This window comes from Panicum virgatum, chromosome 6K, assembly GCF_016808335.1.
Source record: "Panicum virgatum strain AP13 chromosome 6K, P.virgatum_v5, whole genome shotgun sequence".
Taxonomy (NCBI): domain Eukaryota; kingdom Viridiplantae; phylum Streptophyta; class Magnoliopsida; order Poales; family Poaceae; genus Panicum; species Panicum virgatum.
In genome coordinates this window covers 10,332,707-10,356,674 of record NC_053141.1, presented here as the reverse complement: position 1 = coordinate 10,356,674, position 23,968 = coordinate 10,332,707, and the positions used below count along the sequence as shown (strand labels likewise).

The window sequence follows — 23,968 nt, the reverse complement described above, 5'->3', positions numbered from 1 at the left end:
ACCTGACAATCCGGGACTTTAAAAGCTCCATCCAAAAATCAAGAACGTAAAGAACAAGATATAGATTGTCTGCATCTTCTAGGCTAAGTTGGAGAAACAGTAGTTGAGCACCTCGCTCATGCTGAATTTCAAGCTACTCATGCGGCAGATCGCAGATGTAGCCCTTGTATACGTGCACGGGAGCGGACAATGTGTTAATTATTTTGAAATGTGCCACATTTTGTTTTTCTAAGTGAATCCTACTTTTTGTATATAGTGAAAAATATTTGTCGGACTCGGGGCAGCGGGACTGCTCATAGGCGTAGAATATTTTAGAATAAGGGATAGCGCATGGACGTTCTTTACCTCTCTTGTAAGGAACACCCTGCCACCTTGCTTGTTTTTAGGAAACTAGCTAGCATCCGTCGACGGGCCTTTCACGGCATTCATAAGCAGCTACAAGCACAACCGTTATGCGCATAAGCCGGCACAGGGCACTAAAGGCAGCATCCTCCTACTCTGGAATGACGACCATTTAGACCTACCACTACGGGAAATCACTAGTTTGCCGTGTGCCTAGGTCTTTGCCATGTGCTTTTTGTCGGGCACAATACTTTGCCGTGTGCCACAATAAAAACGCACGGCAAAAAAAAACACACAGCAAAATCCATGTTTTGCCGTGTAATGGCACACGGCAAAGACTTTGCCGTGTGCATTTTTTTTGCACACGGCAAACTCAATAGTTTGCCGTGTGTTATTTTTGGCACACGGCAAAGTCATAATTTTTTTTCACTTCCCACCTCGAAACTTTTTCTACCCTCTACATACAACATTTAGTACTCCATTTTAAAATTTTGCATATTTTTAAATTATTTTACTATATTTAACTAATTTATTGCATTTCAAGCAATTTTTTAATCAAGTCAAATTTGAACCGCAAGTGACTCAAATAATAGAATAAAAGTAGCGAAAAGATTATATTCATGTTATTTAGTCCAATTTGAGGCCTTACACATGAAATAAAAAGAAAATTTTAACATCTTGTCCTAGAAAAAGCGCCCACTAATGTGTGTCCAAATGATTTTAAAATTCTAAAAATAGCAAATGAAGTCTGAAAATCATGAGATTTGTCTTGATGTGATGGTATCACACGTGGATGCTGTGATAAAAAGTTGAGAAGATTACGCACAATTTTATCATTATGATGTTTACAAAATTGAAACATCTCATAAGAAGTATATGTGTGATTATATATGAGAGAGTTAGTGAATGTATTATTTGAATACAAACTTTTTCATATGATCTCATATGTAAAAAAAGGTTTATACCAAAGTCGTACAGCTCGATGAAATCTAAAACTTTGTAGTTGTCAACTTTTATATTTGAGAATGTTTAATATTTCAAAATATTATTATAAGTTATCTAATTTGAAATCATAAATTTTAAAATATTCAAATGACCTCGGACGTAAATAAGTTATATATGAAAGTTATAAAACTCAACAAAATATAAATCTTTGTAATTGAAAACTTTTTTATTTGAGATTGTTTAGTACTTCAAAAGTACATTATAAGTAATCTGGTTTCAAATTTGAAAATTTAAAAAATTTCAAATGGCTTCGGATGTAATTAAGTTCTATACCAAAGTTGTAGAGCTCGTTGAACACGTTTTTATTTGAGCTCATTTGCCTATCCAAAAATACAGTATAAGATCATAAAAAAACACAACTCGCCACGTCAGCAATCCATTTCTTTGAAACGAAGGCTTCCTATTGGCTAAAACACCTTCCCACGGATCCATCCCCACCAGCGGCCATCTTCTTCCCTCTCTCGCGCGCCTCTCTCCTTCTTCCCTGCAGCGGCGGCCGGTGCGCCCCCGGCATGCGCGCGCGGGCGGCCTCGGCGCGGCGGCCTCGGGCGGCGGCCTAGGCGGCCTCGGGCGGCAGCGGCCGGCGGGGGCGCGGCCCCGGACGACGGCCCGGCCACGGGCGGCGGCGGCGCGGTCCCGCGCAGCGGCGGCCGGTTGGGCCGGCGGCAGCGTGGCCCCGGGCGACGGCGGCCGGCGGGGGCGCGGTCCCGGGCGGCGGCGGCCAGCGGGGCCAACGGGGCGCGGCCCGGCCACGGCCGGCGGCCGGTGGGATCCTGCGGGCGCCGCCCCCTCCCCTCCTCTCCTGGCTGTCCGGTGTGGTGTTGGTGACGGCAGCCGGCAGCGTGGTGGTGGTGACGGCGGCTGGTGGCGTGGTGGTGGTGGCCGGCATGGTGGCGGCAGCGGCTGTCACTGTTTTTTTTTCTTTTCTAAAAAATACTTTGCCGTGTGCCACGTCTACAGGCACACGGCAAAGGCGGCCGCCACATCACTTCCCAGGTTTTCTACTTTTTTTTTTGCCATGGGTCAGTTTTGGCACACGGCAAAGACTTTGCCGACGTCTGAATGTCGTGTGCTCTTTGCCGTGTGCGACACACGGCAAAGCCTTTGCCGTGTGCATATAGGGCTTTGGCACACGGCAAAGCAGCAGTCTCCCGTAGTGTACGTGATATTGTGATCAGGCGATTCTCGGTAACAGCCACTGTATCCATCGTTGAGTGTGGGACTACCTTCTCCATCACGGTAGTCTACGGCCCGGCACAGGACAATCGCAAACAGGCATTTTTTCGAGAGCTGCGAAACTCCAAACCGGTTAGGGATGTCGGGTGGCTTGTATTGGGTGACTTCAACCTAATCTACCAAGCCAGGAACAAAAACAATCAGAACTTAAACTTGCATAGAATGCGTCAATTTCAGGCAGCACTTTCCTTCTGCGAGCTGAGAGAAATTCACCTCCAGAATCGGAAGTTCACTTGGAGTAACGAAAGGTGGCGGCCCACCTTGGTCGGACTAGATCGCGTGTTCTGCAATGAGCGCTTGGACCTCGTATTCGAGCAGCACGGCCTACAAGCGCAGGCCACGGCTCTCTCCGACCACTCCCCTCTAATGCTCTCCAGTCTTGCGGGCCCTAGAAGGCCGTGACCATTCCGTTTTGAGAATTTCTGGACAAAAATTCCGGGATTTTTAGACAAGGTGCGAACGGTCTGGCAAAGGCCGTCACCACATTCACAACCAATCCGAATCCTTCACCACAAACTCTCCTGTACAGCATGGCACCTACGCAGATGGATCCATACTGTCGGACGCAAAAAAGAAATTGTTCATGGCACTAGAAGTAATGAAGAGACTTGACATTGCTCAAGAAAGTAGGGCCCTTTCTGATGTCGAGCTCACACTTAGACGGGGCCTCAAACGACGGGTAGTGGGAATCTCAGTGGTTGAAAGAGCTAGGAAAAAGCAAGCATCAAGAATAACAAACCTAAAGGAATTGGATGCCAATACAAAATTCTTTCACCAAAAGGTGAATGCCCGCTGCATGAAAAACAACATACAACGATGGCAACATCAAGGGGGATGGGTCACCACACACGAGGACAAGGCTTCGATAATACAAGACTACTTTGCGGTGGTAATGGGGCCACCACAACCGTAGATTAGGGACTTCAACTGGGAAGTCCTAAACACTCAGCGCTATGACCTCGAAGCCTTAGCGGCCCCGTTCACCAGGGACGAGATATTGAAGGCCGTTTCCCTCACACCCTCTGGAAAGACGCCTGGGCCAGACGGGTTCACCGCGAACTTCTTCAAATCCTGCTGGGAAATCATTAGCGGCGATCTTGTAACGGCGCTAAACACTTTCCATGACCTTCGTTGCTTGAATTTCGACCTTCTCAACACGGCGAACATCGTGCTACTTCCTAAGGAGGGGGCAGAAAAATTGGAGACTATAGGCCGATCAGCCTGATTCATAGCATCACGAAGCTACTGGCAAAGATCTTGGCACTGAGGCTAGCTCCGGCAATGCAACAGATCATCTCTAAGAGCCAGAGCGCCTTTATAAGAGGTCGCAGCATCCATGATAATTTCATGTATGTGTGGAATATGGCAAGGCGATTCGACAGAAGCAAGACCCCAATGCTACTCTTAAAGCTTGACATTTCGAAGGCCTTCAACTCGGTACACTAGGAATACATCCTTTCCCTTTTGCAGCATATGGGTTTCCCGGCTAGATGGAGGAACTGGATTGCCGCTAGCTTCTCAACGGCGTCATCGCAGGTCCTACTTAACGGTATTCTAGGACAGCACATCACTCACGGTCGAGGCCTGTGCCAGGGAGATCCACTCTCACCCCTGCTGTTCATTCTTGCAATTAACCCCCTGCAACATCTACTCAGCCTAGCCACTGAGGCTGGTGTCCTCACGAGGGTCGCAAGGAACCGTGCAAGACTACGGGTTTCCTTATATGCGGACAACGCCGTTATTTTCCTACAACCCGTCAAGTAGGAGGTTTGAGTCCTGGGCCACCTTTTGAACCTCTTCGGGCAAGTTATGGGGCTACACACGAATGTCCACAAGTCCTCGATCGCCCCAATTCATTGTGAGGGAATTGACCTTGACGATGTCCTTGCGGACTTCAAAGCGGTTCGGGCGACTTTCCCGATCAAGTACCTTGGGCTACCGCTGTCTATTAGGCGCCTGCGGAAAGTTGACTTCCAACCGCTGGTCGATAAAGCTGCAAGCCGGCTGCCTGGGTGGCGGGGTCGTAACATTTCGCAAGCAGGCCGTGCTACTCTCACGAAATCGGTCCTCTCCTCGCAACCCATCTACCTTCTAACGGCCTTAAACATCACGAAGGAGGTCCTGGAATCCCTTGATAGGCTCTGAAAAAGTTTATTTGGGCGGGGGATGAAAACCTCACCGGGGGAAAATGCAAGATCAATTGGCCCATAGTCGCAAGACTGACGAAGATGGGAGGGGCTGGTCTACTAGATCTAGAGAGATTTGCTCGAGCGCTACGCTTACGCTAGTTATGGCAGGAGTGGATGATGTTTGAGAAGCCTTGGGTCGGTATGGGCATGCCGTGTAGTGAGACTGACAAATTACTCTTTATGGCCTCCACTGAAATTCGGATTGGGGACGGCCAGAAAATTTACTTCTGGGAATCAGCGTGGGTGGCCGCCCGCCGCCCAAGGGACATTGCGCTGGATCTTTACTCCATGTCCAGAAGGAAGAATAGGAAGTTGCATGAAGCCTTGCCAGACAACCAGTGGATCCGGGATATCACGGTTGGCCCAAACTTTAGCCTGCACCATCTATAGCAATTCGTAAAACTCAAGTTGGCCTTCAGGGAGACCAGCCTTAATCCGGACACGGAGGACACAATCAGGTGGAAGTGGATAGCCAATGGAGAGTACACTGCAGCCTCAGCATATCGGGCGCAATTCCTTGGATCAGTCAAAACGGACCTGCACCTGCTGATTTGGAAACCGTGGGCGCCGCCAAAGTGCAAATTCTTCACGTGGCTCATTATCGAGAATAGAGTTTGGATGTCCGACCGGTTGGCGACCAGGGGCTGGCTGAGAAACAACGTGTGCTCCCTATGTTGCATTGAACCAGAAACGGCACATCACCTACTTGTTGTCACGTGTCGTTTTACAAAACGAGTATGGAGTCTAATCGCTGAGTTGTTGCACTGTCAACAGCTGCACCCAAGTTTGTGGGGCATCACGCATTCGGTCACTGAGTGGTGGCACTTCATGGGAAAGCTTCGGAACGTACCGAAAAAGGCTATTAAATCACTCCTACTGCTGGTAAATTGGGAGATTTGGAAGGAAAGGAACGCAAGAACCTTGGACCGACGCGAGGCTTCGACTTTAGCGCTGCTGGGCAAAATTAAGGAGGAAGCAAGGGCGTGGGGGAATCACGGGAGCCAGACACCTGGCGAGTTTCGTTGGTGGATAGTGGCTGGCCTGAGCCGCCCTTTGTACAGTTTTTTTTCCTGTGTTTTTTGTCTCATTTAGAGGAACCTTTCGTGGTTTCTCGTCCGTGTACCCTTCTTTATTAATAGAAATAATCACAGTCTGTGCTTGTTCGTTCAAAAAAAATTATAACGTTGTGTGAACCACAACGCTTCTGATTTGTGAGGTATACATATACAGAATATAGAGTATTGCGGGGCATTGAACTGAAACCTCCTGAGCAAATAATCATCCCTGATTTTTTGCCTTTTGGATGCAACTTTCTTGAATAAGAATAAATTGGAGATCGAGCAAATACTCCTCATTTTGCTATTTTTCAAGGTAAAAATACTATGTTTAGGCAATTAAATTAATGGTAGGGAAAGTTTCTCAATGGTAGGAAAGAAATGTAGGAAGAAATCATATGAATAATGGTGGACATATAACAATGTAATCAGCTATATTATAGCATGACAGAAATATTTCATATAGCCTGTTAACATAAATATGGGATTTGGATTTTGATATTTCATTTGCTTGCTCCGCCATCCCTGAATTGAGTCATTCATGCAGTTTGGATTTCAGTACTACCTGACTTACAAAAATACTAAAAACTCACAGGTTCAACCAGAGAAGGGAAAGTGCCTAAGAACTATATAAAGTGCAGAAAATGGAGCATCAATATTAGCAAATCTGTTAGGCACTTGGCATTTGCACAAGTAAAGATTCAGTTAGCTTATTCGGCAAGAACTTGGGCCCCGTTTGGTTACTTGTGCTGATGAACAGTTGCAAAAACTATTCACGGATGGATGCAACTTTTCGCGACGAATCTAATGACGGCAATTAATCCATGATTAGCTACAGTTATACTATAGTAACCATCCTCTAATTATGCGGTCAAAGGCCTCATTAGATTCGTCTCGCAAAGTAGCGCAAGAGTTGTGGAGTTAATTTTGCAAACTGATTTTATTTAATACTTTTAATTAATAATCAAAGTTGCTACAGTTCTTAGCGTAGCACAATCAGCCAATATACGTAAACCAACGGACAATAGTGACAACTTGTCGGAACCTTGAGCAGCCCAAAGACAGAGAAATTAGGCTCCCTTGTCGTATAGTCATGAACAGATAGTGCTGCCAATCTGATGGCACTCGACGACCGCATGAGATATGAATTGGAGAGTGCAGAGGAGGCTCGATAGTGCTGGTTGTGGATAGGAGTGTGGCCACTGTGTTGACAGCATCGGGCAGACTGGCACTGCCAAAGAAGGCAGCACTGTAGGAGCGAGGATGGGGAAGCGGAGAAGTGGAGTCGGAAAAAATAGCCTGAATAATGGCTGAAGGCCTTCACCCTCGGTCGGCATGGACCACCGGCGAAACGGAAGCCGCTGCCCTTCGCAGACCGTGCCACGGCACCATGTTCCTCTTGCGCCACCGCGTCTCACTGGCGCACCGCGCCGCTCGGCCTGTCCGATTGCCTCTATGGAAGCGGAAGTCCACCCGCCACCCAGCACTATGTGAATGGTCGTGTTCCTACAGGCGGAGAGAAGGCGTCAGACGGGGACATAGGATATGCCTTCGGCGGAGGGGCGAAGGAGGCGAGAAACACGAGGAGCAGCCAAAGCACGTAGACTGGGCCATGTCTCCTGTCCTCGATTTCATGGCGAGACACAGACGCACTCCTGTACACGAGGCAAGCAAGCTCAACTACACTGTTTAGTTCTTACATGTAAACGCAAAAAAGTCGTAAACGCATTAAAGTGAAAATGAATTTTGCTAATTTAAAGTACTAAATGAAGTCTATCTACAAAACTTTTTACATGGATGGGCTGTAAATCGCGAGACGATTCTAATGAGTCTACTTAATCCATGATTTGCAACAGTGATGCTACAGTAACCATCCGCTAATTATTAACTAATCATGGATTAATTAGCATCATTAGATTCGTCTCGCGATTTACAACTCATCTATGTAAAAATTTTTACAAATAGACTTCATTTAGTACTTCAAATGATCAAAATTCCTTTGCAAAATTATTTTGCAAAATAAACTAAACAGACCCTCGGTTTGATTGTTTCTGGGCGTGAACCAGACACGATGACCAGCCAGCAGACATGATTAATGTCCAGCCAGCAGACATGATTAATGTACGACACGCGCCACTATTCAATTTGTCGTGAACCCTACGTAGACCTTCAAAACTTCGAGCAATATGGATCTACGAGAATATAGCCAGTGTTACATGCCATTTGGATGTTACCGTATTACGGATTTTAATTATAGTTAAATTTATACATCTAAAATTTTAACAAAAATATAAATAAATTAAGCATGCAAACATCTACCTTCATGCAAAATTTAAGATGCAACTGAAATTTGTGCGATGATAAAAAAAATCAGCCTATAAATAGTAGTGGGTTATGGGTTTGAGACGAACAGTTGAACCCGCAACTATATAAGTGCAAGTTTCTCTTTTTTGTTTCTTTTTGCATAATTTTTTGTTCAACCTCAAACTTTGCATGATGGTAGGTGTTTACGTGGTCTATCCATTCATATATTTTTCAATTTTTTCATGCATAAATTTAAATGTAATTAAAGTTTATAACACGATAACACATAATGGCTGATAACACCGGAGATGTTCTCATGGATCTACATATGTGCTTTTTTTTTGAGAAACCGGGACTAAATTTTATTCATATGTTTTGGTGATTACAGCCCACAGCTTACAAAGACATCCCTGAAAGATAAAGAAATTACACTCTAGTCCTCGTAAGCATCTCCCGGACTTGCTCGCCACCGGCGGCTGGAGCATGTAGCTTGAAGCCGACCTCCTCACTGGCGAAGAAACACAGTTTTTTGATGCCGTCTTGAGCAGCACATTGCTTCCGACGTTCCTTGTTGACGCTGAACGACCCGGCTGAACAAGATGGCCGTCGGCCATCGCATCGCCAGACGATGAGGAATCTGACGCCTCAAGAACTGCCAGAAGCCCCGAATCGCCGGACGACGAGGTGCCCAGAAGGGGAACTGGACCACCAAAACAGGTGGGAACAAAGAACCAACTCGATTTCTCGGGTTGGAACAACAAACCCACAGGGGATACTAACCTCACAAGGCAGCCACGAACAGCCCTACCTCGGAGGGACAAAAGAATCTTCCAAACACCAGAAGACATGTCGATGGTTGCCAAGCCAACGATGCCACGGACAAAACGGGCACACCCGGCGACAGGAAGCTCACAGAGAAATTGAAGACTGACGCACAAGAAAACGAAGAAATGAACCTCGTCGAAATCAAACCTCTGCATAAAAACGCCAGCTTCATGCTCCGTACGCCCATGAAGCACCGTCAAGCACCAACCACCCCGGACACAAACTACTGCCTGGAAGCCATGGAGGATACACTCCAACCCTAACCCTAGCACACAAAGAGAGAAGCTAAGAAAACAGGGTATATACAACGGGCTCCGATTCCACAATTCCTCCCCATCTCCAGCGCCAGAACGGCCTCCGGAGACGAGGAGGGACCGACGGAATCGGCACCGGAAATCAGAAATTGCTTGCGAGTCGCCTGCGATTTACTGTAGCTCGAGGAAAGAACACCCATCTACATATATGCTTTTTTTTTGAGAAACCGGGATTATATTCACTTAAATTTCTGGTAGCTTACATTTCCAAACTTACAAAGGCAACTCTGAAAGAAATACAAAATACATCCACGCCCTTGCAAGATACTCCCGGTCTGCCTCGTCGCCGACGATCGAAGCTGCCGCCCGTGAAGCCGACCGCCATACCGACGAAGAACAGCAGATAATTTTAGCGGCACCATAAGCAGCACATCAGGGAGACCGACATGCCTTTTGATCACTGAACGAACATGCCAATCGAGATGACCAAAGGCCATCATCTCGCCGGTGAACAAGGGATCTGGCGTCTCAATCACCAACAACCCCGGCTCGCTGGACGACGAGAGTCCCAGAAGAGAAAAGAAACCATCAGAAGCAGTGGTACAGGAACACCAACCCGATTTCTCAAGGTAGGAGTAGACAAACCTCACAGAAGCCGCTCCAGCAGTCGCGACGCCACAAGCGCAGCTGCCGAAGATGCTCAGGAGGGACAAAAACACCAGTGGCATAAGCCCAAAGCCACCAGGAGAAGGGTACCTCCGAGACGGAGCAGAGGAAAGATCGACGTCCATGACGCCTTCCTCTTCGTCTCCATCTAGGAGGAAGATGAACCTCCCAACTGCAGCATTAATTAGGATGACGCTGCATCGGAGGGAGATCCTCCTCACCCTGCGCCAGAGACCCGCCGCCGGCAAGGAACCAAAATCCCCAAACGACCAAATTGCCATGAGGAACTCTAACCCTAACCTATTAAGCTAGTAACTACAAGCTATAGATAGAAGGTATGGACAACCGGCCACGATTCCTTGCCGATTCCACACCCTCCGATGCCGATGAGGGCACCAGAGGGGAGGAATCGGCAGGAACGGGCCGGGATCGAGAATCGCCCGCCGGTCGCCTCGAAGTAATGTAGAGTGGGGAAAGACGAGCGAGAGGTAGGCACTCGTCACATCTACATATATGCTTGTTGCCTAAAGTTGGCAAGCAAGCCAGTGAAGCCCGGCCATTCACGGGAGCTGGCCCATGGGCCGCACACGACGATGAAGCGATTTGAGTCCAGATGATGATGATTTGAGCTGCTCTCGAACTGCACAGCCTCTAGCCAACCTGTGGCTAGCACGGCCCATTATTTCCGACTTCTGGGACCATCGTGTTCTGCAGGTCACTTAGATGCAACAACCACTGGGCCGTTCAGTGCTCAAATGTACTAACCGGGCCAAAACTGGCCGCAAATTCCCACTCACTCAAGACGTGCAACTGTGGCGACGAACTGGTCACAACGACGGCAAAGGCCGGCAAGGGGACAAGGAATCTGTTTGCATTCCAGAGTCTAGGTTCGGAAGGATGAGCACAAGTCCTAAACTAACTTCGTGTTAATTTCGAATTGTGTAAGGTTCTGACTAAATTAGAGTAAATTTCGTATTGCGTAGAGTTCTGTTTTTTCTTTTGTTAATGTTTAGGACAACCTTTTTAGTTAAAAACAGAGGTAGTAATTGCTTGCTTTCTTGCATGACCATACAAAATGGATGACCGAGCAGAGCAAAGGGAAATCATATGGAGGAAGAGAAGGTAACGGGTGCAAGGAAATAAAAGAAAGAGAACATTCTAGTGGCTGTTAAAATGTCTGTTAACTCACAGCAAAAGCATACGGTGAAGAATTTTACATTTTTGTGTATGCCTGTATGAAGTGAATTTAACGCTACTTTATCGACAGAAAAAATAAAACCGAGAATTCGCAACGAAAACCTGCCTGGCCCGCTATACCCACGAGCCATGTGCGGGCCGGGCCGGGCCGGATTCCGTTGTGTACTTTAACAGAGACGACTTTTATCAGTGTCAAATATATAGTAAGTTTTCCTTCCTTTTCTCAAGGCTCTGTAGTACACCTCGACGAACTCAATCAACCGGCGTACCTCATCACAACTTTTAGTGTTTTATTCCAAGAGCAGGTAGCATCTTTGTCATACTTAAAAACCTTGTGATACCTTCCTTACAAAACTTGGACCTCGCAATTCTAAATATACTAAGTACTCCCCCATCCCAAAAAATAAGTCATCCTAGAATTAAAATTTTGTCCCAAAAAATGTCATCTTATCAAATTTAGTATGTGCATGGGTAGGCAAGAATCAATTAGTGCCAAATATGACTAATAAATATGGGCAAATAATATCATTTTATCTTTTTCTTAATTTATCCTAAAATTTCTAGAATGACTTAATTTTTAAGGACGGATCAGGGAGTAGCAAGCACCTAACCCACATGTATACAATTTTTTCGATAGCAACTTGTAATGTGTTCAGTTGGACTTCTAAAAACCTTTGTGATAGGTTCCTTGGAAGACTCGGAAATCACAAGTCTACACCACATAAGCACCTAACCCAGATACTTAAATCATTTTCTATAGACTTTTCAAAACTTTGTGATAGCTTCCTTCGAAGACTTGACCTAGCAAGTGTGCATCTCTCATATGCACCTAACCCAGATAATTAGGTCTTGTTTATTTCAGCTTTAGATTGTGGATTGTAGCTTCCACAATTATGAAAATAACCTTTGGTGCGAGCTTTCACACAATGCAATCGTGAAACTAACCTTTGGTGCGAGCTTTCACACAATCAAACTCCGCTAGATTCCACAATCTTACAGTCCACTCCCCCTCTACCACAACCTTACAAGCTAGATTGGCCTCTAGCCTAGTGGCTAGGAGCTCTTGTGGCATGAATTCTACTCCCCATGAGAGCGAATTTTTGAACTGAGGTAAAATAAACCCCCTTACCTCTCCCCACGCCAAAGCATGTGGTCAAGGCCACGCCTAGACACATGGAAACAACAGATACCACATTATTATTTTAATTGCAACACACTATAGCGTCGCATTAGAGAGTATTCCACACACTTTTTATGTTAATACTGGAACAACAAGTGGTAGCAATTGCCACAAACATGATCGTGGCGATAAAGTACTCTTGCAAAGATATATTTTTGTGACAAACAAAAAAATAATTATAACTAAAAAATATAAAGTTGCTATTAGTTGGCTTTGAACCTTGGATCTAAAGGATTACAAACCTTTACCACTACACTAGAGCAACTCTTATCCTCTCTATTCACCATGAGAATGAATAAAAAACGTTGCAATAGTTAGAAAATTTGGTAATAATATTCATATATTGCAACGCTACTTCACTTATGGCAATAATAACTTTTTTTGAAATATTACACACTAGTTTAGCATGGCAAAACAATCATCTTAATGCAACAACATAAGTTAATATTGTAATAGGTGTTAACCTACAACGAAAGTTGAACATATGGCAACGCAATAAAATTTGTGGCCATACAACGCTACCTTTTGCCCCCTCCCGCCAACTGCACAATAATGGCTCGCCGTAATATGTGGTATCTCTTTATCAACAAATCAATGGTGTACCTCCTGATCCATTTTCAAAGGATGATAAAAAAAGCTTGAGTATAAATAAATTTCCCAAATTTTGCAACACGAAGAAAGTTACTAAGGATAATGCCATAGTAATCGGCTAATGATGAGATAAGACTTCGATTCCATTCGATGAGCTTACTATATATGATACTATATGTAGTGCGATCAGTTTTGGTCATCAGCCAGCTGTAGACATTATGAAATTTGTTTCTTAGCTCCATGGCCATGTCTGACGGCCCGGCTAAAGAACCGACTGTGATGATGACTACACAGACTGCAGTAACCCATCAGTTTTGCTTTGGTCCGTTTTCTTTAGTGCTGCAATATTAATATGAATATTGAATAAGATGATCGATTCACTGCATACACCAACGTTTTGGTACAATCACAATCAATACATGGTGAACAAGTTACAAAAACCAAACCACATCATCGTGCTGCTCGATGCCTCAAAAGGGCGCAGTAATATGCAGCTCTGACAATTATTACACGCGAACGAACCAGACTAAAACACATAGGGACACAAACAGTCATTCACGGCTATGCCGCGTGGATGATTGGTTTTGGTTGCTTCTTCACAGACGGCCTGTTTTTGTGCCTAAGCGCTTCCTCTTTCCATGCTCTCATTTTTTGCTCCATGGTAGAGTAGTGGAGGATCACCTCGTTGAGATTCTCAAGATTTGATAGGCCTACCACGCTAGACCTGCTTCCCGAAGAACCAGGCTCTGGCATATCTGGATGTGGACAAATTAGGTCAAGAATGGTCAGAGAATTCATAGATCCGGGTTGGAATTCCAGTTGGGGAAGCTCTGGGGCCTCGAGGCACAGTCGGTTTAGGCTCGGGAATCCACCACTCTTCACAACGAAGCTGCCGGCTGGAAACCCATTGTGTTCTTCTGCTAGCTTGAGATATTGCAAGTAAGCTAGACTCTGCAGGGCCGATAAATCTTGACCGCTCAAGCCAGTTGAGATGAGCATCAGCTTATTTAGATTGACCAGCTGTTCCAGGGTAGTAGTATCAGGCAAACCCTTCAGTTTCCCCCGTAGTTTGAGAGATGTGATAGCACAGGGAGCCTGTAAGTAATTTACAAACTCTGTAGAGAAGTAACTTGAGTTGATTGATAGAACATGGAGAGCTTTGTTGCCGGTGAAGCGTTCCTTAATTTGCAACAAGGGCGACTTGCAGGACGATGCTCCTCCAGGGCGTCCAAAATAAGTGCATAGTCTCAACCTTCTATTACTGGGACAGATGTTGGAGGACTGTGATGTTCTTTCATAGATCTTAACCTTCCTCAACTTTCCAGCGTGAAGAATAATGTTCTCAAAACTTTGGTCTTCCTGCTTGGTAACGACGACTCCAGCCAGAGTCTGCAGTCTACTTTTCTTTGACGTTTCCTCTTTGATTCCATGGGCTAGCTTAAACTGGCCAAACAGGTGAGCTAACCGTGGTAGACTGATGACTTCAGTGGGGACAACATGGACCCCTGTATCTCGAATATCCAGGGTTTCCAAGTATTTTAGGCTGCGTATTTTTGCGGGAAGATGGACAACATCAGTGTGCCTGAGGTTGAGGTACTTTAGAAACAGCAGATTGCATATGATTCCGAAAACATCATCATTCCAGAACCCCTTGCAACCTTCCAGATCCAGAACTCGCAGCAACTTGCAGGCTTGGAGGTCAAGAAGAGGGCTTCCGAAGATCGTTAGCGACCTCATAACTGACAAGTCGATACCTTTAACAGCTTCGTCAATTCCTTCCTCGCTGCTATCCTGAACAGAGAGCCGGCGGACACGGACACCTAAGACAGTTCCTTTGTTTGACAGAAGCTCATCTTTGTCAACCAGAGCGATAAAATTCTTTGACACCGCCTTGTGGATGATGAATTCGAGCATTATACTCTGAACTTTGCACCTGACAACCCTGTCATTGTTGATCTCTACGGGTTCAATGATACAGCAGTCAATGAATTTATCTAAAAAGCCTTTGGCATCTTCTTCATCGGTGGGACAGCCATCTGCAACAACTAATCCTTCAGCCATCAATCTTCTAAGCAGAACCTTGCTGTTAATCGGGCGGCCTCTGGGGAACACACTGGCATAAAGCAAGCAGCTCTGGTGAACAGAATTGGGAAGCTTGTTGTAGCACTGGAGAAGAGCTTTACTAATATCAGAGAACTCGGCATCTTGGTGTAGTATCTTCTGTCCGAGTGTGCGGGCAGCGGTTTCACAGTGCTTTACTGTGATCCCTCCCGCCTCGTGAAGCACGATCTGTCCTTGTTTGCGCAAATAATTAGCTGCGCTGATCAGCGCCAGTGGCAAATCTCCACATTTCGTGAGGATGCCTTGTGCAGCACGCTGTAGGGCAGGTGTTCGATTCTTTTCACCAACCTTTTCCCAGAATACCTTTTCTGAATCATCTTTGCCCAAACATTGCATTGTATACACATAACTGCCCCAGCTGCATTCAGCTGCGACGGAGTGGACGCTTTGGTCACAATTATTCTGCTACTGGGGCCTTCTTCAGGGAACTCATGTTTTATATCCTTCCACACTTTTGGATCGCTGACGTCGTCGATAACAATCAGGCACCTGCATAGCACATTGCGACCACGGTTTTAGGAATATAATAGCCTTTTTTACCGGTCCAAAAAAGAAGCGTTTTTTTTCCAAATATATTGCCAAGACCCACAGCAAGTTAGGGTTTTTTTTTTGTAAAAAAATTTATGTCAATCAACCCCTATAATTTTTGGGGAAAAAATCCGGTTTACATCTTCCAACTATCACAAAAAATCTGATTTTCAACCTTGAACTACAAAACCAGATAACAGAGACCATCCAACTGTTAAAACTATGCAAATTTGGCCCCTTAGGTGGTTTGGAAGGTGACTTTCTATTTTGTGTGAATTAAAAATATTTCATAACTAATTCATTTTAAACAAGAAAAATACGAAATAGGTATCAAAATTATTCTAAAAAAATATAACCTATCTATTGGCATGATACTTGTTAGTTATTCAGATCTAATTTTTTATGTTCATAATATTTGGTTGCTTATAGTTATACCTATTATTATTAAATATATACATAAGATTCAAATAGAGTAATAATAGATAGGTTATATTTTAAAAAAATTCTGGTACTAGTTTCATATTTTTTATTTAAGATGAATTAGTTTTGATTTTTTAGATCTAATTATATATTTTAAAAAAATTTAAAGAATACAAAACCACCTTCAAAGCCGCCCTAAGGGTTAAACTTGCCCAGCTTCGACAATTGGATAGCTTTTGTTATCTGGTTTTGTAGTTGAAGGTTAAAAATTGGACTTTTGTGATACTTCAAGAGTTTAAATCGGACTTTTCCTATTTATTAAGAGATTTTAGATACCCCTAAGGTCCAAATATGGATAAGTTGGACGTTATGTGGCAAAAACTAATTTCATGTGGCTTCAGACTCAGCTCAGGATTTCTAGCACTGAATCAGAGTTGGATCATATTCCCGTCTAGCCTGAGCGATGCTTGAGGCCAAAGTGCATGCAGGCAAAACTATGAGCTGAGCCTAGAGCCAGAAGGATGAGTCAAGTCTAGAGCCATCACACGTGGCGCCATTTTTTCCACAACTTAAAGTCAACAACATCAATAATTTTGAAAACAAAGGTAGTAATTAAATAGAATAGGTCCCATTAGACAACTCTCAACCCCCACCCAATCCATATGGGTGGAGTGATTTGGGTATGCATTTGAGTTGAAGGACCAGGATGAGATTTTTATATGAGAACTTTTAACATATGGCTTATATTTTTGTAGGTACTATGACGGAAATATTACATAGGTGTTTTAATTTCCATGATATTTCTGAAATATCATGTTTCAAGTTATTCAAATTCCTCACATCGAGAGAATTTCTTGAAGTATGAAGTTCAATCTAAAAAACTTAAACATATCATAATGGGGGGGGGGGGGGGGGAAGAGATAGACCTTTTGTCCCGCAAGAAACGTTGGAGGCTGCATATCCCATTTGATCCAAGTTCCTTGAGAACCTTGCTCGGAAGGTTCCCCCGATGGTGGCATTCGGATGCCACAACCCAAGCAACGCAGTCGTAATCATCGGAGGCACGACAGTGGTTGTAGACTGCTCTTGCGAGAGTAGTCTTCCCCACGCCACGGCATCCGACGATGGAGATCACCTTCAGCGCCGGTGGTTGCCTTTCGGCTTCTGACAGCAACTCGCAAAGAAGCTCTCTGTGTTTGCAGATGCCCCAGAGATTAGCCTCTTTTTCTTCTTTTTGGCTGCTGCGAGTAGCCTCTTCACTATGAGAATGACCAGATGCAGCTGAAGTGCAGGAACACGCCCCAGCACCGTCTTCGACATGGCTGGATCCGTCACCGCCGGGCTTCCAATTCCGTACACTCAGGATTCTTTCCTTGAAACCGTCGATTGTTCCCAGTATATCATTTCGGGGTTCAATCCCAGTGGCCGAGAAGACGAGGCCAGACGCTACTCCCGGAACCCAGGTAACATCTATGAAGTCCTCGATGTCACAAGCCAACTCCTTCAGTAGCACAAGCTTGATCTCATGCGTCCCTCCTTGGTTCATCTCCTCATTTAAGTTGATGTCGTGGATCATCAACTTCATCTCCTGTCGGATGGAATCTAGACCCCTCTTCACTTTTCCTCTGATGGTCTTCTCTCTTGCGATCACATCAAACAGCTTGGAAACCACAGAGCTGGCTAAGCTCACAGCTTGAATCACCTCTCCCCCCTTCATTTGGGAATGGTCGTCAAGTGGAGCGAAGAAGTGGAGTGGAGTAGTGTTAGTGGGCGAATTATGTCCGTGAGCTAGATGCCTAGATCACTTATACAGACAAACGCTTCACCCTCAACCACCCCTCCCCCGGCGCGCACACGTCATCATCAACTAACAGCGGGTATTTTTAGTCTGGATCTTTGACCCGTTTTCTAGTAGTGGTAGATTCTGCTGTGATGCTGGGATAGCTGTTCGTGCTATCGGTTGAACAGATATAGGTCCCCCAGGCCATGTTTGTAATACTTTTTTTTAATCGATGTTTATAATACTTTAGTAGACATGATACTCAGTATGCATAAACTGTGTAATCTCGTTGCTGATAAGTAATGAAATTTCGGGGGTGGCCATGATGTGAAAAATTAAAAAAACTCTGACTCCAGGAGGAACCAGCTTTTGCAGCTAAACAACCACGCTGGTCCATATATTGCACGATCATCAAAGATGTGGAGTATGATACACATGAGAAAGGTCCTGTTTGGAAAGGGTTTTAGGTAAAATTATCTTGAGCCATCTCATCGACGAAACAAGCTGAAACACCGGCCGGTTTAGCTCATTAGAAATTAACAACGAGATATGAACAGAAATTAAAAAAAAAGCCGAGCCAAGTTGAGTCGAGCCAGCTAGGAACGGGCGCCGTATCGATATATGAATGTAGTAGTTGGTAGGCATCTTATCAAAGCTCGATCATTTGCCTAGATTGTTGTAAATAATCATTCACGCACATGCTGCCACATTCATGGATCAACAACGGCTAGCTAGTTTAGTTGGCACCTAACGTGTGTCTGCGTCTACTGGGCCCCTTCTATTGAAATTATCCTGCCACTTTCCTCTGAGTTAGTGCGGGACAGTTTTGTTTATCGTATCCTTTTGTTTTGAAAAAACTTGGTTTAGCAAAAGGAAATATATTAAGCATCTGAAGCATCACAGTACACCCCTGCCTGAATAAAAAGCCCCTGAAGAAACTGAAAATTACATGAAGCAACCCCAGCTTCTTGCAGCTTGCTGTCTTCCTGAAGCCCGGTAACCGACGATGAACATCGGCACCAGGAGCGTTCAATCTTCCACGCACTATGATGCTGAACTCCACATAAGTCAGCGCCTGGTCTCCGCCAAGACACGTCAATTCCGTTGAAAGAAAATCGGCCACCCAAACGCCACGGAACAGAAGAAGAATTGAGATCCGCCGCCACCGGTGGAGGAATCAGCGACCTGAAACTTTCAGACTCCCGGGACACCAGCAACGTAGACAAGCAACCTAGCAGGGATGCAGAAGTCTCCCATCCTTTCGCAAGCGCTGCCGGAATCCTATGCATTTACATGGCCAATTCTATGCTTAAGTCAGATACACTGGCCTTGTTTGATTTAGTAGTGCTAGGTTACTGTCGCAAATTTTGACCATTAATTAGGAGTATTAAATAAAAACAATTTACAAAACTAACTCCACAACTCCTGCGCTACTTCACGAGACAAATCTAACAAGGCATTTGACCGCATGGTTAGAAAATGGTTACTATAGTATTACTATAGCCAATCATGGATTAATTAGACTCATTAGATTCATCGCGCAAAGTTGTACTCATATGTGAAAAAAGTTTACAAATAAATTTTGTTTAGTATTTCATACATGCAAGATTTTTTTATAGCGCCAGGTGTGCTAGCGGGAATCAAACAGTGCCTACCACTTCGAGTATCCTCGACTGCTCCACACGCTGACACGCCTACCACCACTGCGTCACGAGCCAGGAGTAACGGCTATTCATCGTATCGTCAGACTTAGACTCAGACAGGGACATTTAAGAGAACTTGACGAGGGTTAGGCCGTGTTTGGTTCCACGCGCAAATTTTTTTGCGTTGGAATCTTGTTAATTTGAAGTACTAAATGAAATTTATTTATAAAACTTTTTGCATAGATGTGTTGTAAATCGCGAGACAAATCTAATGATGCTAATTAATCCATAATTAATCAATAATTATCGGATGGTTACTGCAGTATCACTGTTGCAAATCATAGATTAAGTAGGCTCATTAGATTCGTCTCGCGATTTACAGCCCATCCATGTAAAAAGTTTTGTAAATAGATTTTATTTAGTACTCCATGCATGTGTCGAAACATTCGATGCGATATTTTTTTTTGTGTTTACAGGGTTTATGGGGGTGTGATCTAAACAGAGCCTTAATCTATTCTTGCAACCACATGTAGGATCCAGTGGGTGTCTATGCACCCGCGCCAAAATGAAACACAGTGCTAACAGTCAAATTTCCACCTAAAATGAAACGCAGTGCTAACGGTCAAATTTTTACTTTGTAAATCAGAGGACTAGCAGTAGAATCATGGACGGTGCACCCCCTCGGTTCAGCTCTAGCTTTGCCCCCGCTTGCAACGTTTTCTGAAAACTAGCAAGGGTAGTAGTACTTGACGAGGGTTAAGGGCAAGTACAACGGTGGAGACAGCTACTGTTTTTTTACACAAATAGACAACTTAAACAGACAGCTTGTACAATGGGTTATCTGTTTAGCTGTCTACAGGGTGTTTAATGCATTTTTGACACACAAATCATGATGATCTAATACATACTTGATCTTTGTAGCTATTTTGTTGCATACATGGTGTTATCTTTCTCCCTTTTCTTTTTTTTCCATCTCTTTTCTTTTATTTTTTTTCCACTTCCTTTTTCTTTTCTTTTTCTTTTTTCTCTATATTTCCTTGTATTCCACCGCCGCATCTCTCGATCTCTCTCGTAGTCTCCGTTGACTCGATCTCTCCCGGCTCCCTCGCTCCCTCCGCCAGGCGCACGCACCGCCGCACACGCCTCCCCGCCGGTGCCTTCTTCCTCGTCCCTCGCTCTCGCAGCACTGGCACACGCCGAGCATCCCTGGGGGATTCTGGCGCGAACCTTCCCGCGCGCGCAAGGGATCCCCGCCGCCGCCGTCTCCCCACAGCGGCTGCTACAACGCGCGCCGAGTCGTCGCTCGGTCCTTGGAGCACGAACTCCGCTCGTAGACGAGCGAGACGACGACCAGACCTCGGCGACGCGCGCGCAGGGGGGCTTCTGCAAAACTTCCTTGCATGGCGACGGCAACCGACGGCGCGTTGTCCGTGCCCTAATCTATTTTTGCAACGTTTCCTGATAGGGCCTGTGTCCTTTGTTTTAAAAAATTGGTTGAGCATACAGGCTATTATTTTAAATTTACAACGACCCGAGCTAAATCGAGTCAATGAGCGACCGTATCTGCTTGGAAGCTTCAAGATTTTCATCCAGCTTTTTTGGCTATATATATATATACATATATATATAAACATATATATATACATTTATATATATACATATATATATACATATATATATATATATACATGTACATATATATATATATACATACATATATATACATACATACATATATATGTACATATATATATATGTGTACATATATATATGTATGTATATATATGTATATATATATGTATGTATGTATATATGTATGTATATGGATATATGTGTGTGTGTGTTGGCGCCGATTCGGAGCCAACACACGAACGCGGACGATCGCGCGGCGAATGGTGACGCTCCTTGCAGCGCCGCGACACCAACCAGTCAGACCGGTATGGTGGACCGGTCAGACCGGTCTCGTCGGGGCAGCCCGACGAGGATCCAACGAACGCCCGCCCGGGAGGGACCCCGTCAGGGCAGACGCACCTTAGGTTGCCCTAGGCTCGGCAGGCCAGTTAGGGTGTCCTCAAACGCCAGTTAGGCCTCAACATATTGAGATTAGAAAAGTTAGGGTAAAGAAAAAAGGTAAAGACGATAAAAGATAAATGTATTTGATTGGTTCGATTGGGTTGTCTCTCTCAATCGGCCGTGGCCCTTTATATTTATAGGCTGGAGTGGACTTGTCCCGCAAGAAATCATATTACAAGATCTAAACCTATGAAAAAAACTCTAATTGTACTAGGACTCTGCTTTGACCGGTCAGACCGGTTGGTCGTGCCAGACCGGCTACAGCATCACAGACCAGACCGGTCAGACCGCCCGGGAGGACCGATCAGACCTGTTGGTCTAGTCTGCTGCCAATTTTAGTCGTCAACATATGCCCCCCTGTTCTTTGATAAAGCTTATGTGCCAAAGAACACTTCTCTGGACCAAAATTATCTAAGGGCGATGATCAAAAATACATCGGCCATTTTTTGTGCTAAGAGCGATAAAAATTATCGGCCATGTCTTGTTTTCTTCAAATTGATGATGAAACAACTTACTTAGGCCTCCAAATTTTGTTTTTGACTACTGATTTTGCTGGCTTGACCTCCACTTGTTGCTCCATCGATTCCTGCTTGCGCAAACATTGCAACCTTCTTTTTTGAGTGTGAGACAAGGCTGAGGGACACCATCTCGGCTGTAAGTACTTTGAATCTTTCTTCACGTCCTTCTCACCCTCCTTGCTACAACTAAGATTTTTTTCGATCAGATTATTGCTAATGAGAAATACAACTTGGATATGTAGAAGAATATTGAATATAATATGACTGCATATACTTCCTACTATAATCCAAAGATGTATAATAATAAGGATACGGCCAAAACCATGGAGTAATCGGCCTTGAATGTGGTATAACAACATAATTATCTTGACATGGTTGAGAATCCCATTGCTCACCAAATATTGATGTTGACTTTGCATCCTTGACTTTGTTTGGTCATCCCTTATGCTTCTGGGTGGCTCCCTCATTCTCATATTTGGTCAAGAGTTCCTTAAAACTCGGCCTTGTCTTGCTCTTGGAGGAACTCTCAAGTTCACTGGACATACCAGTCAGACCGATCGGCGTACTGGTCAGACCGGTTGGCTTGTCGCAGGCCTTTTTTTTCTTATCTTGCCCCCCAGCCGAAGTTGATTGTTGTTCAGCCATATCATTTGAAACATATTTAAGATTAGGGATAATTTTTTCAATAGAACTAGCCGATGTTTCTTCAATGGTCGGCTTTTCTTTATCTTTTGTCAAATCTGAATTTTTATTCAATCGTCCATCTTTTTTGACACGATAGACTTGCTTGATCACCTTGTGTTTCCTTTTCTGCACAGGCCGTTATTTGTAGGTGATGGCTTACTAATTGCCAATTCCCTATAGGTAATATAATTTGGGCACAAATATATAGAAAGAAACGGCATATATGAATTATAAAACCATGGTGCACAAGAATAAAGCAAACTGAAATCAGCACCCCATGGCATGCTTATTGGGGATCCATATGACGGAAACGGCTTTGACGTAGGAGCATAATTCCATTGCCGAATCTGATCATAGAATTTCTGTTTCGGAACAGATTTTGTTTGCTTGGAATTTTTAGCCCGACTAGCATGTTTGATATCCTTTTGTTTTTAGGATTTAGCCGGAAGCTTCTTATTTGGCTTCAGCTTTTTCTTTTCATGCTTATGACGGCTTTTGGATTCAATAGTTTTCCAAACACCAATCTCGGGTTTCTTGGATTTAACCATCTTTGGCTTTGATTTATTTTGCAAAACTCTGGGAGAGGCGGTTAGACCGGTTGGAGAACCGGTCAGACCGGTTGCGGTACAACCGGCGCCTTTGCCTTTGTTTTGTTGCCTCCCAAGCGTAGAAGTACTAGAATTAGTTTCTGTGTACTTGCTAGGAGAATTTGGTTCGACAATTTCGGCTTGAGACGGCCGAATTGTATCTTGACCAGCAACATCACAAATTGGCAAATCTTTGCAAGGATTATTAGCCGGCTCTTCAATAGCCGACTTTTGAACAGCAAGAATTGGAACTGAACTATTTTCTTGATTGATCAAATATTGAACAAGTTCAGATAGAGCATCGGATAAATTACCTGAAGATTGTACCTCTTTTAATAAATCAATGGTGGAAGGTGGCGTCCACTCCTTTATCTTGATGACGCCTTCTTCGATTTTACAGTAACAGGATAGAAGCAATCTTTCGTCCGCCAGATTATATTCTCGCCGATACTCCTCAAGTAGTTCCTCATGTGCCGATATATTGCTAGGGTTTGACGGATCGGCCATGATAGCCAGATTCTCTTCCCCAGCGGAGTCGCCAAAATATGTTGGCGCCGATTCTGGGCCAACACACGAACGCGCACGATCGCGCTGCGAACGGTGACGCTCCTTGCAGCGCTGCGACACCAACCGGTCAGATTGGTATGGTGGACCGGTCAGACCAGTCTCGTCGGGGCAGCCCGACGAGGATCCAACGAACGCCCGCCCGGGAGGGACCCCGTCGAAGCAGGCGCACCTTGGGTTGCCCTAGGCTCGGCAGGCCAGCTAGG

The 23,968-nt window shown here is 44.6% G+C and overlaps 1 protein-coding gene and 1 long non-coding RNA gene across 2 annotated transcripts; both read right to left on the bottom strand.

Moving 5' to 3' along the window:
* Positions 1–9,432: 9,432 nt before the first annotated feature.
* Positions 9,433–10,364, bottom strand: LOC120711689. Its single transcript, XR_005690422.1, has 2 exons — positions 9,856–10,364; positions 9,433–9,762 (listed from the first exon to the last, which is right to left on the bottom strand). It is a non-coding gene; the product is annotated as an uncharacterized LOC120711689 (long non-coding RNA).
* A 2,833-nt stretch (positions 10,365–13,197) lies between these two features.
* On the bottom strand, positions 13,198–17,705 carry LOC120711687 (disease resistance protein RGA4-like). The gene is made up of 2 exons (XM_039997299.1): positions 16,840–17,705; positions 13,198–15,454 (listed from the first exon to the last, which is right to left on the bottom strand). The coding sequence occupies exons 1-2, from the start codon at positions 17,628–17,630 to the stop codon at positions 15,169–15,171; spliced, it is 1,077 nt and encodes a 358-aa protein (XP_039853233.1). The 5' UTR covers positions 17,631–17,705; the 3' UTR covers positions 13,198–15,168.
* Positions 17,706–23,968: the final 6,263 nt, after the last annotated feature.